At 43.8% G+C, this 15,952-nt stretch overlaps 1 protein-coding gene across 4 annotated transcripts; it reads left to right on the top strand.

Moving 5' to 3' along the window:
- The first annotated feature begins 930 nt into the window (after positions 1–930).
- On the top strand, positions 931–9,175 carry LOC125543338 (probable sodium/metabolite cotransporter BASS4, chloroplastic). Of its 4 annotated transcripts, none has more exons than XR_007298391.1 (15): positions 931–1,218; positions 1,295–1,382; positions 2,085–2,192; positions 2,239–2,327; positions 3,386–3,464; positions 3,608–3,666; positions 3,773–3,841; positions 4,336–4,449; positions 5,021–5,042; positions 5,128–5,195; positions 6,631–6,716; positions 7,475–7,604; positions 8,071–8,172; positions 8,265–8,443; positions 8,864–9,175. XR_007298391.1 is itself a non-coding variant. In XM_048706654.1 (14 exons), the coding sequence occupies exons 1-14, from the start codon at positions 1,054–1,056 to the stop codon at positions 8,331–8,333; spliced, it is 1,248 nt and encodes a 415-aa protein (XP_048562611.1). In that variant the 5' UTR covers positions 931–1,053; the 3' UTR covers positions 8,334–8,596. The 4 variants fall into 4 exon arrangements, 2 of the variants coding, with proteins under 2 accessions (XP_048562611.1, XP_048562612.1); XR_007298390.1 differs by having other exon boundaries at positions 8,265–8,547; XM_048706654.1 differs by lacking the exon at positions 8,864–9,175 and having other exon boundaries at positions 8,265–8,596.
- Positions 9,176–15,952: the final 6,777 nt, after the last annotated feature.

The raw sequence follows: 15,952 nt of genomic DNA, 5'->3' as shown, positions 1-15,952 counted from the left end.
TACACACATATATTATGTTTCCGATTAATACAATTCTAGCATGAATAATAAACATTTATCATGATATAAGGAAATAAATAATAACTTTATTATTGCTTCTAGGGCATATTTCCTTTAAAATAAGAAAGCATCAACAATACTAAGCTACTTGACTTGAGTTCCTGATTATTTGGTCTAGTTAAGTGAAACAAATTGCACGGACATTTCTACAAAGCACTGAATCTTCATCGACAGAAGCATGCACACCAGCAGATTTTTGGTTCTTCTGTCTTCCTTTTGCCATCATGTGATCATCTTCCTCTTGGTTCTTCTATATACTCTGTGAATGAATAAGAGAATAACTTCAGCACAAGCATATCCAGAAGAGCAAAGGATGCAAATGGACAGAGCATATAGTTATGTGCTTGTGTTGCAACCAGCAGATGAGCCGTCATGCTCTGAACTTGAAGTTATTTGCCAAGATGCAGCTAGCAGGTCAATGTACAGTAGCTAGGCCACAACCGATGGAGCCAACTTGAAGGAGATCAACACGCCAGCGCGCGAGAAGCTTGGCCGTAGCCAAGGGGCGCGTGCAGCCCGCGTAGTTTGCCGGCGTCACTGCAAGTGGAGGAGCATCGCCGTGGCCGGCGGGAAGAAGTAGATGGGGCAGTGCCGCGAGTTGGGCCGCCGACCGGGATGGAGCGTGCCGATCTGGGGTGGTGTGCTTGGCGTCGAGGAGTACGCCGGCGGCGATGTGGCAAGCAGCAGGGGCGTAGCACACCGGCGGCTGGGCCGTCGAGATTGAATCAGGATTTGCACATAGAAATGGAGGAACGAGACGGGGCTGATGCTTTGAGATTCGTATCGCCGCGCATCTCTCGTGGGAGAGGGTCTCCCAATTGCCTTGGTACGACCCAGGTCTTATAAGATTTTTTCCCGATTCGGACGGTGAATTTGCAGGATGCGCTAGGACGGTGAATTTTCCGCTTGCTGACTAGAGCACTGGTGCTCCTCTCATCCCCACCCCGATTCGGCGTCGCGCACGCCACGCCGGATCTATAGCCAGTAGGTGCGATGATAACCCATCACCCATCCCTGCTCCGCCTCCGCGCACCCCTCCCCGCCGGCCTCCGCCACGGGACTTCACACGCCTTGCTTTTCACCGCGGCCGCCTACTCTCCTCCTCCGCCGCCCCTCCGCCTGCTACCTCTGCGCGTCGCCGCTGGAGGAGCCTCACCGGTAATTCCACGAAACCCACTCTATCCTAAGCTTGTCACCTGCTTCGTTCCAACTCAAGTGGCTCGCGCCGCCGCAGGTAGGTCCTGATGGAGGCAATCGCGCGACGCCTCCCCCGCTCGGAGCCGCGGCGCTCGACTTCGCGCGGAGCAACTTCCTCCCGCTAGGTGAGCTTCCTGTTTCCGCGCGATCTCAGTATGGTTCCTAGTTGCATACTCTACTGACGTGTAATTTCCACTGCGAATATCTGTGTGCAATGTAATGCGAATAGTTGTGAATTCTCACTGAGTCAATTCAGGTGCAGTTCATTTTCTAGGCCAGCTGTATTTGAAATGCAGGTACTCCCTCCATCTACTAATACAAGGCCATTTCATATTTTTATGTCTAACTTTGACCATTCATTTTACCAACAAAATATGAGTTATATGCCATCAAAGTATGCCATTGGATGCACAATTGAATGAACGTTTTGATAATATTTTTTTTACGATATACAACCCATATTTTCTTGACCAAAATTATAAGTCAAAGTTTGACACGAAAAACAAAGTGGCCTTGTATATAAAAGAGGGAGTATTAACTCCAGGTTGTGTGTAGCTTTGCTTGAGTATGATGCTGACATTTGTCTGCAAACGGAAAAGTGGCGTAGATTTAGATGTTTCTCTTTTTCTCTTTCTCTCAACGCATAGCAATTTTGATTGTTTGAATATGAACCAAGTACTGCTTGGTATTGTAACATTAAGGTCAAGGTGTACAAATTGTATACTTTATTCGTTGCACCATTTTGCTTTGCAGACGTTATCACTATAGTTTGTGCACATCTCAGGTCATGAACTTAAGTGGATTGATTATTATCTTTCTTATCTTAGCTCTAATTGGTGGGATGACTTTGGGACTCCTGGATCCAACTCTTGGTTGCCTTGCTCACAAATATTCCCTGTCAAAATACAGCACTTTTGGGATATTCATTATATCAGGTTTGGTTTCTTCACCTAGCGCACATGGTGCTATGTTTTCCTACAGTAATGGCTTTCTCTTGCATAGGGCTGACTCTGCGCACTAAGGAGCTTGGCGCAGCGTTACAAGCTTGGCCTGCTGGACTCTTTGGACTAGTATGACCTAGTGTTTAGTCCTCGTTTGTTCCACGTTGATCTACTACGACTCTGGCCAAAATTGATAGTATGCTCATGGGGACATATGAACCCACTTTCAGAACTCAGTGAAAAAATGTATTCTCAAGTTTCAAAAACCTACAAAAAAATCGGTGACGGGTAGACTATGTGTTTTTTCATTAAAAAAACTATCACTATTTGCGCTTGTGTAAAAATAAGAAAATGTGAAAGATACAATAACCGTGACTATAGCTTCCTTATTTTCACATTTTTGCTCAGGTCACAAATGGTTATAATTTTGTATGAAATTTTACATTGGCAGTTTCCACACAATACCTATATGTACGATTTTTCTTGGTAAGTTTTTGGAACTTAGAAATATGACTTTTCATTCAATTTTAGAACGGCGACATATGTAGCCAATTTCTATTAATTGAGATACTTTGTGGATGTAACTGTGTCTACTGTTGAAGTATATGTGGATTCAACCTTCTCCGTCAGTTTGGACTTTGGTCAACTGGTCGGTGCATGGAACTTAATATGATATTAGAGCCAAGAGGTCTCGGTTCAAGACTCGGCCAACACGCTATTTATGAAAATAGTTGCGGCCTACATCGATCTCACGGCCAAGGCTTGAGGAACAACGTGAGGGAATATATTGCCCGCCCTTTTCCATCAGTTTGGACTTTTGGATGAACTGGCTGGAGCATGCAATTTTCCCTCTCGGAGGGAGTAATATGGTATAGGAGCTAAGTTGAGCCACAAATGAGATGGGGTGTTGATTTATGTGGATTGCCCAATCTTCTCCATTAGTACAGACTTTGGTTCTATTGGTCGGTGCATCAAACTTTATCTATGACTTTAGTTACAAAAAAAACTCCGCCTATGTTGCGAATAGTTTTTACTCCCTGCATTATGATCTTAATGTTATTGCAGATCACATTTCACGCTAGCATTTGTGTTGTTTACTTGCAGTCCAATGTTGCCATTCCGATTTTATGCAACTGTTAGTTCCCCCACTTTGCTGACATCTTTTATTGTTACGTGTCTCATCTCAGGGCTCAATTCTGTTGTTCACACCTTTTCTTGCACAATTTCTTGTGCAAATTCAGTTCTTCCCTCGTGAATTTATCACTGGTACAAGCCTCATCATCATGCTTATTTGTCCTATTCTCATAAGGATTTTCAAAATTTTATCCTGTCATTTCTTGTTGCAATGTGGCAGCCCATGCCTTTGTAACTGCAACTAGTTTGTTTGATGTCCACAACACATCTTGTAGGGTTGGCTATGTTTTGTTGCATGCCAACAACATTATCAAGTGGAGTCACACTAACACAGGTGCTACTCGCCTCTAATCATCATCCATTAACATCAACTACTTTATATTCTTTTTTGGATAGGCAGTTCCATTCAAATCTAACACAATTTTACCATTGCTGGGTAGCTTGCTGGCGGCAACTCCGCACTTGCTCTTGCAATGACAGTCATATCCAATCTACTGGGCATTATGTTTGTAAGCACGACTTTGTTATGATATTAACCTTTTGTTTTCAAGCATCACCACTGATTGAAAGTTTCAAGCAATAAACTCAATATTGAGTTACATACTTAACTTATTTGAGCGTTTGAAAATTTAAAAAACACAAAAAGATATTATTCATTTTTCTTTTGTTCAATTTGAGTTTGATAATTCATGTGAGTCTTGATCTCCTTTTATATTTTAAATGTAATTGTCGTCTTGTACTCTTGTGTAGGAGTTACAAAATGCAACCCTCAGTCCTATAGATTAAACCGTAAAGAAAGATAAGCTGGATTGTCGACCAAAATCTTTCATAATGATATGTAATGAACTTCTATTAGTCTTGTCACGAAGAATTCCAGAGATTTTGAAGTTTTTTTTGGATCGTTTTAAGATAACCATCATTTTTTATTTTTTCCTTTACTTTCCACAGGTTAACTTACCCTGCTTAGGAAAAACCTGATCATGTTTCTTTGATCATGAACTAGGTACCTTTGTCTCTTGCAAAGTACATTGGCACTGGAGCTGGAGTGTCTTTGCCTACTAAGGAATTATTCAGAAGCCTGGTCAACACTCTTTTAATCCCCCTTATTTTAGGCAAGGTATGTAGCTATTCATATCTTTGTACTCCACTCCATGGCTTTTGTTCTGTTATTTCAATACAATGTATCGTGTAATTATGTGCATAATTTTCTTATTGCACTTTAAGTTTTGTAGTTGAATAAGAACAGAGTCTGTTTTTTATGCTCACGTGTGTAAAACTGTAACTGTATCAGTGGAAAAAAATTATATGATAAACACATTTTTTGGCATAGTTTAAGAGTCAGTTCGAATGAGCATCCACGTGAATCTGCTGTTAGTGCAAATATGGTATCAAACCTTTAACTGGAATGCACATTGCAACTATTTTTTGTTTCATGACGAAGAATAAGGAGGAGTCCAGGGGTGCCTGTATTTGGACTCATCTCCTTTAGTTGCATAGTATTACTTTTCTTTGCATTTTGTATTTCAGTCAGTTTCACTTCCTGTTTTTGAACTGAAGTATGGCGGGTCTGGTTTTTAAGTCGTTTCTTCATTCTAATTATTTTATTAGTTCAGAGCAATGCAAAATTTTCCTGCTCTAGTGCAAGCCTGAAATAATAGAAGCTACACTTATGGTTTGTTCTTTATCAGGTTGCCCGAGAAACCTCAAAAGGTACGCAGGATTTAATATCTTTTCTGAAATTGCTGTCACTTAGCAAGTTCTTAATCAGGAGTCCTTGTTTGTATTCCTTATGTAGGTATTGCTGAATTTGTTGATGGAAATCGCCAGGGCTTTTCAGTTTTAAGTGCTGTTCTTCTCAGCCTAGTATGTCTCTAGCATGACTTCACTCATTCTTTTTCTTGCATGAATATATTAACTGATTATTAAGTCCACCAGTTTGTTGTATTAGTTTGTCCTGTTGTACACAATTCGGCTATACTAGTAGTTCATCCACTGATAATTGGAAAGGGGTGTGGTTGGTGGGATATTGAAGCTGTTCGGGCATTACACTAGTAATGATTTTATGTGACACTTTAATCTCCAGCACTCTGCAAGCTGGGAAATGTATAAATGTAACGGGCACCTGAAATTATTTCATAAATTCTCTAGCATCAAATCATTAGTCAGATTATTCATATCAATTGTTTGAAATATATCATGCATGTGCAATGGGAATTTCTTTGCATTTGTAGCAATCTGAATAGTTATACAGATCAATGCATGAGAGATGATGCTGGGTGCACGCATACTGGAATTTCACTAAAGAGAAAACAGAGTAAACACCAAATCGGGACAATGGAACTAATTTTTAGGAGAATGCTATGGAGTAGTGCAGGAAACTACAGCGTTTTAGCTGTAGCGTACTGTAGTTGGAAATGATTTTATGTTGACCTTTATTATCCTATTTCGATCTAGACAGATTGTTTTGGAAGCAAATTTGTTTACCTTAGTGAGTGGCTAATTTATGATTGGTGATGGAAATGAAGTATTTTGAGACATCTGATAGTAGAGAAAGCCTTTTTTCTTTTCCATACGCCTCCCAAAGGGGAGTCAGGTTCCATTACTTTTTGCATAACGGAATAGCAGTTCAAACACAAAACAAAGCATAAAACTTATGTAAACAAAGAAAAGCAAAAGAATGCTACGAGGCCACAGCCCCCTAACCTGAGCATAGTCACATCAAATATACAGACCACCCAACCTAGGGCCCAAAATCAACAAGTTTAACAAAGGGCAAGCACTAGATCACCCAGCAAGCGGCCTCTCAAGACACCTCTCAAGCATTTCATCAGCAGAAGATGACAACCATTTTCCTGATCTTCATTCGTCATCAGACTCCTCAGATGTAGCATTTTCACCAGCTTCAGTTATCTGCAGAGTAGCACCAGCCGTATGAGTCCACGCAGCTTCATGTGCCCGCACCACCGTGCTCCGGAGCGCCGTCGCCCCGTCCAGCAAGTTCCTCTTGTCTGAATTGTTCTGCAAACCTGTCCACAAAACAGCCTTATTCCTTGTTTTCCAGATTGCCCAGCAGAAGGCTGTAGAGCAAACGTACAAATCCAACTGAAAAAAACCCATACAAGTCCAACTTTTCAGATAGAGCAGGTCTGCAGAACCGAGAACCACATTTTAGCTTTAAAGGGGAAGAAAGTTTTGGGGGCTGCTCTTGCTTTTATGTTGTTCTTTTAATTTCTGTCTATTACAAATTCGCCTATGTACACTGATTGAAGGACACTCTTTACATGTTTCCATTTCACAGGTCCCATGGATACAAGTAAGTAGATCAAGATCGCTGCTATTGTCCGTTAAACCAAAAGCTTTCGCTGTTATTGTGACTATTGGAGTGTATGATTTTTTTATCTGACCTTATTGTAGTTTCAATTTTTCAAAATTTATGTAACTATTAGAAAACGTTGTTCAGCATCTGTAGAATACTGTATGCCTAGACCATGTTATGCCATTATGTCATTTTGACTAGGTGAAGTTTGTGGTTGAAATCATTTCATACTATCACGCTTGCAATATTTTTTCACAATTATCAAACTAGTAACAGTTGTTACCACTTCTCTAGTCTGGACCGAATATAACTGTATGTTTTCACTTTTGGTAATTAATTGAATTCCTGTCCTCCAGCCTACTAGAATTATGCTCACAATTTGTTCACCTTTACTCAACACTTGCATTACAAGTTGCATCTCCAATTGGTTACAATTTGATATACTGAGGCACCTACAGGTGTTATTGAGCGATAGATAATATAGTGATAATGGTACTTTTTGTATACCGGTTACCGGTAGTATCATTTTGGACGGGATTGGGCACATGTTACTCAGTTTACGCTTACTAAGTAATCAGCAACCAAATTGAAATAATATATGTAAAAAGAAATAATGAAAACTTGCCTACTTTGTTCGATACAAAATTGTTTGATAAAAAAGCGTACCCGTACCCTGCTTCATGCTCATAGTGACTGTTAACTAGGTATTTTTGTGGCCACTGACGAGTTATAGCGTTTTCTGCTTTGGATAGGATTTGCTGCTTATTATTGTTGGAAATCTAGTATCAAATCTGATTCTCTAATGGAGGCATATTTCCTGTCACAGGCTTCTACATCTCGCTCTGCTGGCATTCAATGCTACAACACTGCAGGTCTTGTCATGTCTTAAACAGAAGGAAGAGTCAGTCTTTGCGAGAAAAGAGTATGCACGAGCTGTCATTTTGGTGGCCAGTCAGGTCAGTCTTCATCATCAGCAGCAGAATAAAAATTTGAGTAAATTGCAGTTGACACCACTAACGTTGACTCAAGTTGCACAAAACACTTAGGGGTTAACACTAAGGTTAGATGATCTATACATGTAAGACAATGTAAACTGATACAGAATTACCTGCTGGGAAACAACTAGGCTAAGGTAGCATAATTTCAAAAGGAAATTTACTGCTTAACCATGGAATCACTACAAGTTGTCGATCACGGGGTTATCACTAGACACACAGAGTAGCAGAAGCAGAGTCGATGAAGTGTGTCTTCATGGTCCTAATCATACCACCCTATTTGGGAATGCATCCGGCTGAATCAAAGTGTGCTCGCTAATTGCGGTTGTAATAGTAAAATTTGCTAAACATGCAATTATTATTCTCTCCGTGTGACACCAAATTCTGTATATTCTAGCTTCTGCTTAATTTTCTTGATGTCGTACAGAAAACATTGCCAGTGCTGGTTGCTGTGGTTGAGCAGCTTGGAGGTGCTCTTGGGGAGTCTGGACTTCTGGTCATCCCATGTGTTGCTGCGCACATTAATCAGGTACTTGTTGCACAAGCAGCAATATTGCTCTTTGCACTTGCTTTCTGTCAATAAGGAGTCATTGCTGATGTATCATATGAATCGTTTTGCAGATCATTATCGATTCTATCCTAGTAAATTGGTGGCGCAAAAGAGATCAACGATCTACTAATGCAAAATAGCTTCAGAATTTGAATCTGATCTAAGTGCAAAGATCTACCCGAGTGAGGCTTGACAAATCCATGGTGAAATAGGTTAATTGGACTCGGTAGATCGCTTGGTGCATGACAAGGTCAGGATCCTTATGATCCTAGAACTATTTAGTTCGAAGTCTACATCAATGTGGAGTAGGATAATGCCAACTATCCGAACCATGAACATCGTCGCGCCCCTTATGTTAGCAATTTCTAAACTCAAAACTCTTACTTGGATTTTTTTCCTGCTACTGTAATGTGTTGGCTTGTTTGTTTAGTTTTAAGAATCCACGAGATAGTTGCCTAAAATTTCCAACTTATAAAACTGCGTGTAGAACTTTTCACCCCCTATCTAGTCTTAACACTCAGATAGTAACAGTTGCTAACAAACAGAACCATAACCATGCACACGCCGGTTAAACCTACATGTTCCCGGTGAGGCGAAGAGGTGATTGTCTAGTATTCGAGATCATTGTGGATGTTTTTTCTTGAGCGATGGCAGGTCCACTATTGTGCAGGTTAGAGCTGGGGCTTGTGGAGACTGGAAGGCCTTTGCTCTGGCCCTCCATTGGATGAACAGAAATTTCCTACGCCGAAGATGTTGCTCTAATTCGAGTTGGGGCTCCACGGTACTCGCACTATGCTGACAAGAGTGAGAATCATTTCACGACATGATTAGCAAATGGATGTAAGTGTTCTGAATGTTAGCCGCGAAACAAACTTGGTGAGGCGCTAGCAAGTTAGCTGGAGTATAGGGAAGATACAAGTACACTAGTTTCTTCTTAACAGCTCGTAATATGGTGAAATATACAGGTTTGTATTGCAAGTTACACCCTCTGTCTCAAAATATAAGATAATTTTTTACATTAATATATCTCTTGAGACAGAGGGAATACTTTTATCATGCTGATTTGTCTTTTAAAAAATACAAGTGCAAACATTTTAAACTGTATAAGAACATTTTAAAAACATACACACACAATTATATACTTGAAAATTTGTTTTATCACACATACAATTCATAACAAATGGTCAACCTACCTGTTAATCCACCAGTTTGTGTGAGAGAAGCATGTTTATACTAAACACTTTGCTTTTCATCATGGTATGTAGAATATCCGTCGAAACTTTTTAATATGAGATCTAGTTTTAAAAGTCCTTGTGGCGATAAATAATCCTTTTTGCGAGAAACTGTCGATCTATTCATCTTCAATCATGACAATACAATGAACACTAAAAATAATAAAAATTATATCCAGATTGATAGACCACCTAGCGACGACTACAAGCACTGAAGCGAACCGAAGACGCGCCGCCGTCATCGTCCCTCGTCGGAGCCAGGCACAACTTGTTGTAGTAGACAGTCGGGAAGTCGTTGTGCTAAGACCCTATAGGACCAACACATCATAACAGCAACCATGGCGATAAATATTCAAAAATGCAAAAAGAAAAGAACAACATGTGGGATCTAGTTTTACTCAATAATTCTAACTTATAGGCCAGTGCTAGAAAATCTCAAAGGACCATAGGCCGATCTTTTATTAGATAGAAATGGGAGAATACAGCAGGGCTAGACAGTCTAGGCGATCTAGAACTGTCCGCCGTCAGAGTTTAAACTCTGAATACACACTGAATAAACAGAGGCAAAACCCAGCCACAAGAGGCAAGCACAAAACACCAAAGAAGAAGAAAAACAAGTCAGCAGAGATCGCCAACGCAGCCAGCAGCCCTCCAAGTTGCAATATGTTCTCTGATTAGTTCCAGCACCCTGTCCACGCTACTAGCCACTTGCTCAAAGATCCGAGCATTCCGTTCTTTCCAAATCCTCCAGTGTAGCAGGATTGTGATAGTGTTAAAATTACGTCGTTCCGGCTCGTGGACCTCCTTCCTCGTATTCAGCCACCAATCCTCCGTAGTACCAAAGCTATCATCTGGAGCCCTCGTCCAATCCCTGAATTTTATCCAAACCTGCTGGGAGAAACAGCAGTGCACAAACAGATGTGTGCAATCTTTGTGTGCCAAGAGGCATAGCGGGCAAGATCCATTAGAAGGCCAACCCCTGCGTTCCAGATTATCCGTTGTTAAACACCTACGGTGGACGACAAGCCACATAAAAATTTTGCATCTTGGTGGTGCTTTGGATTTCCAAATCGGCCCATGGCATGCAAAGCGCACATTCCCTGCAAAGAACAAACCATACATACTACTAACAGAGAACTTGTGGTCTCCAGTCCACTTCCAAACCAGTCTATCTGTAGCTTCCACCGACAATGAAGTACTTCGCACAATGTCCCAAATTTTAAGATATTGAGCCATAGCTTGTACCAAAATGCCTCCAGAGATATCCCTAATCCAATTCCTGTTGCACAGAGCATCCTTGACAGATTTTCCTAAGTCCTTGACAAAAGAGAATAAGGCAGCGGAAGTACCTTTCTACACCCAGGAGCAAATGCTCCTGGTATGAATAGTAAAATTAAAAAATAGAAAAAATGTTCAAAAATTCTGAATTTTTTTTGTGACATACTTTCACAAATGTTTGTTGTGCACGCAAAATTTCATTGCGAAATCACATTGGTGGAAGGCGTGCCAAAAAAACAAAATCAGAGCTCTAAAATGCTTTTGTAAGTAACATTTTCAAAGCATCGATTTTGTTTTTTACCACACCTTCCACCAACGTGATTTTGCGATGAAATTTTGCAGGTACAACAAACATTTGTGAAAGTATGGCAAAAAAAATTCAGAATTTTTTGAATTATTTTTGAATTTATTTGATTTTACTGTTCACACCAGGAGCATTTGCTCCTGGGTGTAGAAACTCCACATCCTGTATGGAGTTCCCTCCTGGCAGCCACTTGTCCGTCCAGAATTTAGCCCTCTTGCCGTCCCCCAAGCGGATACAAGTGGCCGCCTTAAAGATGTAAGAGACCTCCTTTTCCAGATCCTCTGGCAGTAGATTCCATGGCCTCTCCTCAACCTCCCACCTTAAACAAGGCCAACGACAATGGAGGGCATAGCCAAAGCACTTGAGGTTCAAAACGCCCAGACCCCCACACTCCTTGGGCATGCACACCCTCGACCACGGTAGGAGAGACAATGGCCGCCATTGATATCATTGTCACCTTTCCATAAAAATTCGTGACACCTCCTATTAATAATTTTCAGCGCCCATGCCGGCAACGGCAGAACTGACATGAAGTGGATTGGCAGAGCCATGAGTACCGATTGGATGAGTGTCAAGCGACCGGCAGGGGCCATTAGCTTGGGTTTCCATCCCTTCATCTTGTTGGAGAACTTGTCGACGAGTGGCAAAATGTCTTGACGCCTCAATCTGTATATTGACAGTGGAAGCCCAATATACTGAAGCGGAAACGGCCTCAACCGACAGGCAAAGTGCCGAGCCACACTAGCAGAAATGGAGTCATCACCCCTGACACACGTGACAGTGCTCTTTTGCAGATTGATGTGAAGACCAGACGCTTCTCCAAACAGCTTCAGGAGGGCTGAGATCACCCCCATATCTGTCGAGTAAGGTTTGAAAAATAGAACTGCATCATCTGCAAAGAAGGAAGCCCTCGGAACGTTGGGGGTGAGACCTAAGTCCGATAACAGGTTGTTATGGTCTGCCCAATGCACCATCGCTTGCAAAGTGTCCATGACAAGAATGAAGAGCGTCGGGGACAGCGGGTCCCCCTGTCTCACACTTTGGCCAAGTGAGAATGGCTCACAAGTCTCACCGTTGACCAACACAGAAGACGACGCAGTGCGCAAAAGGCCACAGACCCAAGAGCACCAACTCCGACCAAAGGATCTCCTTATCAATATCTGAATGATGAACTCCTAGGACAAGGTATCAAAGGCTTTGGAAATATCAATCTTCATAAGAACTGCAGGCGATTTCTTCCGATGTAGAATTCTGGCAGCATTGTGAATGAATTTGAAGTTCTCATGAATACTTCTGTGGCTGATGAAAGCACTCTAAACTTGCGAGATAAGGGCTGGTAGTAAAGGGGCAAGACGTACGGCTAGAACTTTAGCAAAGATTTTTGCAGATCCATGGATTTAAGTTAATCGGCCTGAAATCAGCCACTTGCAGCGAACACTCCTTCTTGGGCAACAAAGTAATTATCGAGGAATTAAGCCTACCAAAAGAGGCAAAATTACCCCTGTAGAGCTCAAGCATGACAACCATGAAATCCTTGGCAATAATATCCCAACACACCTTGTAAAAAAGGCCTGAGAAGCCATCCGGCCCGGGCGCACGATCCGAGGGCATATCCATTATCGCTTGTTTGACCTTTATTTCCGTGAACATCACTTCGAGACCACGTGCCAAATCGGGGGGAAGGCAATTGAAATTGAGTTGCTCCAGCTTCAAAGAGGACCGCTGGGGCGTAGGTGTGCCCATCAGACCACGGTAGAAGTCCCGCACCAGATCGAATTTCTCATCCATGTCTGAAACTGTTCGCTGCCCATCTCTGAAAAAGGTATATGATGCTTACGCCTCCGGGCCTTGGCCTTTCTATGAAAGTATTTGGAGTTCGCATCCCCCTCCTTCAAATCCCTCACCCTAGCCCGCTGGCGTAGACGGATCCTTTCCAGAGAGGCAAGAGCGAGACATTTTCCTTTTAGAAAAGCTTTGAGGAGTCGTTCTTCGCGTGACAGAGACCTAAATTCCTGTGCGCCATCAAGACGTAGAATCAGCTCGTTGGCAATTTGGAATTGAAGGTTCATGAAACTTTGTTTCCTTTGCCCCCAGCTACAGAGAGATTTGGTCGTACGCTGCAGTTTGACACCGAAGATCAACATGGGATCAGTGGCATCCACGTCCTCCTCCCAAGTTGCTTTCACCGTATGCATAAACCCTGGCAGCTTAACCCAGAAGTTTTCAAAATGAAAGCGGCGAGCCTTTGGCCTGACCGAGGAACACGTTAGGAGAAGAGGAAAGTGGTCCGAGATGATGGAACTGAGCGGCAGCAGATCACTGATAGGAAATATATCCTCCCGGACATTGTTGAACAGAAGACGATCCAACCTAGCCATCACGGTGTGCTCTTGTTCATTGCACCAAGTAAACCTCCTACCCACCAACGGCATGTCATGAAGACCCAGAGAGTTAATAGAGTGTCTGAATCTAGACAAAATCATGTTCATTCTAGACACTTGCTTTCTGTGGCTAAAAAATTGGGCTTCAAAAATAATAATTGGAGTATGCTCGTGTGGGATCTAGGGCTTGTTTGGTTGGTGGCCTGGGCTGCATTGTCACACCGGCATCATCAGGACCTGATGCGGTGGATGTGTGATTCGGTGGGCCCCGATGCCTACTGGCACGGACCCACCTGTAAGGCGAGTTGCCAAGTGTTGCCTGGCTATATAGCCAGCTGGAGCGAGTAGGTGTGCGTGTGTGGAAATTATGTCAAGTCTTTGAACCTCTCACCTAATCTGTACCTCCTCCCTTGGAAAGAAATCCCCCTTCTCCAAGTCTCGATCTCATCCCCCTTCCCCTCTCTGATCCCTTGCAAGGATGAGCTCGTGACATTTGGTAATCAGAGCTAGGTTTCGCCCCCCCCCAATTTTTTTCTTCGCTGCCACTCATACCCTCTCGATCAAACCGTAACATCCACCACTGCGGGTGCGGTCTTGCTCCGGTGAGATCCGCGTGAAATCCCCAGCGGGGTTGGCCTGATTTGGAGCGAGTGCGACGGCGCCGCCTAGCAAACCTTTTGCTTAGTCTCGTCACATCATCACCGCCATGACGGAATCCACGGGAGAGCTCAAGACCATGTTGTAGGCGCTCCTGAAGCGCTTCGACGAGACCACGCTTGCGAGCGACAAGCAGCGCGAGGCCCAGATCGCGTTCAACACGCAAGTCTCCGCGGATCTGGCGCACATCCGCAAGCAACTGGATCTCACCCAAGCTGACGTCGACGAGGTTCGCCAGCAGCGGCGCGACCTCCCGCCTTCGCCGCCCGCAGCGGAGCGCCACCCACCGCACACCGCCGACCACCACGACGGCGACACCCAGGCCTCTGCGGTGACGTCGCTGGAGCACGCCCGCGGATCTCGGCCTCAAGGTCCAGTCGTCCGCCTCGCCAACAACGGCCCTCCCCTGTTACCCACTCGGCACACCATGCCGTACGGGGGCGTGGGGCAGTCCGCCGCATTCATGGCGAGCCGTGAGGCGCACACCGGGCGGCGCGAGGAGTACACGGTCAAGCCGCCGAAGCATGACTTCCCACACTTCGACGGCGACGCGCCAAGCCTCTAGATCGACCGCTGCATCACCTATTTCGACCTGTACCGTGTTCCTCTGCATAGCTGGGTGACCACGGCCTCGCCCTACATCGACGGCCACGCCGCGCGCTGGTACCAGGCGTACCGACAGACACATCGCTCGCCGACGTGGGAAGAGTTCGCCGCGGCCGTCATCAGCGAATTCACTCCGGACGAATTTGAGATGGAGATGCACAAGTTGATGCACCTTCGCCAAACCAGCACCGTCGCCGAGTACAGGACGGTGTTCGAGACCCACATGTACCACCTGCTCGCCCTGGATGCGACGCTCAACCCCAAGCTGTTCGTCACACAGTTCCTGCTGGGTCTGCGCGAGATCTGCGGGCTGCGGTTCGCCTCCAAGAGCCGTCAAGCATCACACGGCAGTGTTGGCTCGGATCGTGGAAGAAGAGGCCGGCACGCAACGTGCTCGACCACGGATCATTCCGGCAGGGCGACCTCCACCACCACCAGCACTGCCGCTTCCGGCCCGCGCGGTGGGTGCGCTCCTGTAGCGACCAGACCTCAAACAGTCTGATCTCTGTGCTCAGGTGTCATCCCTGGATCAGTAATGCTGACACCACACAGTACTTGAAGGATTTATAACAAAGTAGCAATCACACACCTATTACATCGAGTGTCTCAATAGAGAACTTATTACAATAAATATGGCTTAAGGCCATCTAATAACGATAACAGCGGAAGGCTTAGAAGATAAGTGAGTCCATCAACTCCAACGGCATCACTGAGTATAGAACCACGACCTAAAACTCCTTAATTGTTGTCTGAAAAATCTGCAACATTAACGTTGCAGCCCGAAAACGGGTCAGCACATGGAATATGCTGGCAAAGTAACACATAGAGAGTAATGGAATGAAACAGCTATACTATATGCATATTTGGCTGGTGGACAGCTCTATGGTTACAATTTTACGTAAAGCAAATTTTTCCCTACTGCAAAGGAATAAATTTTATTTAACTATCATGGTAGTTGTTAAACATTGAGAATGGTTGACAGCATCCTCAATCCCAATTAAACATCATTAAACAAACCCGTCAAACTTAATTTTATAGTAACATGTTGAGATTCACATGATAATCCAAGTACTAGATACTCAAGATGTCCATAACCGGGGACACGGCTAACCATGATTAGTTTATACACTCTGCAGAGGTTTACACACTTTTCCCCACAAGACTCGATCGCCTCCGTTTGGTTTCTCGCACTACATGGTGTTTGAGAAACGGATGACCGAGACATAGTCTTTCAGAAGCGCTAGCACCTTACGATGGATAGACCGTTACACCTACTTTCCCCTACATCTGCTAGTCTACCC

The sequence above is a fragment of the Triticum urartu genome, chromosome 3 (genome assembly GCF_003073215.2).
Source record: "Triticum urartu cultivar G1812 chromosome 3, Tu2.1, whole genome shotgun sequence".
NCBI classification, from domain to species: Eukaryota; Viridiplantae; Streptophyta; class Magnoliopsida; order Poales; family Poaceae; genus Triticum; species Triticum urartu.
Note: the sequence above shows the minus strand (reverse complement) of the source record. Positions and strands in the feature narration are given on the sequence as shown.

Coding starts and splice junctions, on each gene's coding strand:
- LOC125543338 (XM_048706654.1), top strand. CDS start 1,054: ATGATAACCCATCACCCATCCCTGCTCCGCCTCCGCGCACCCCTCCCC. Junction 5,043..5,127: donor TGCCCGAGAAACCTCAAAAG/GTACGCAGGATT, acceptor TTCCTTATGTAG/GTATTGCTGAATTTGTTGAT. Junction 5,196..6,630: donor GTGCTGTTCTTCTCAGCCTA/GTATGTCTCTAG, acceptor TCCATTTCACAG/GTCCCATGGATACAAGTAAG.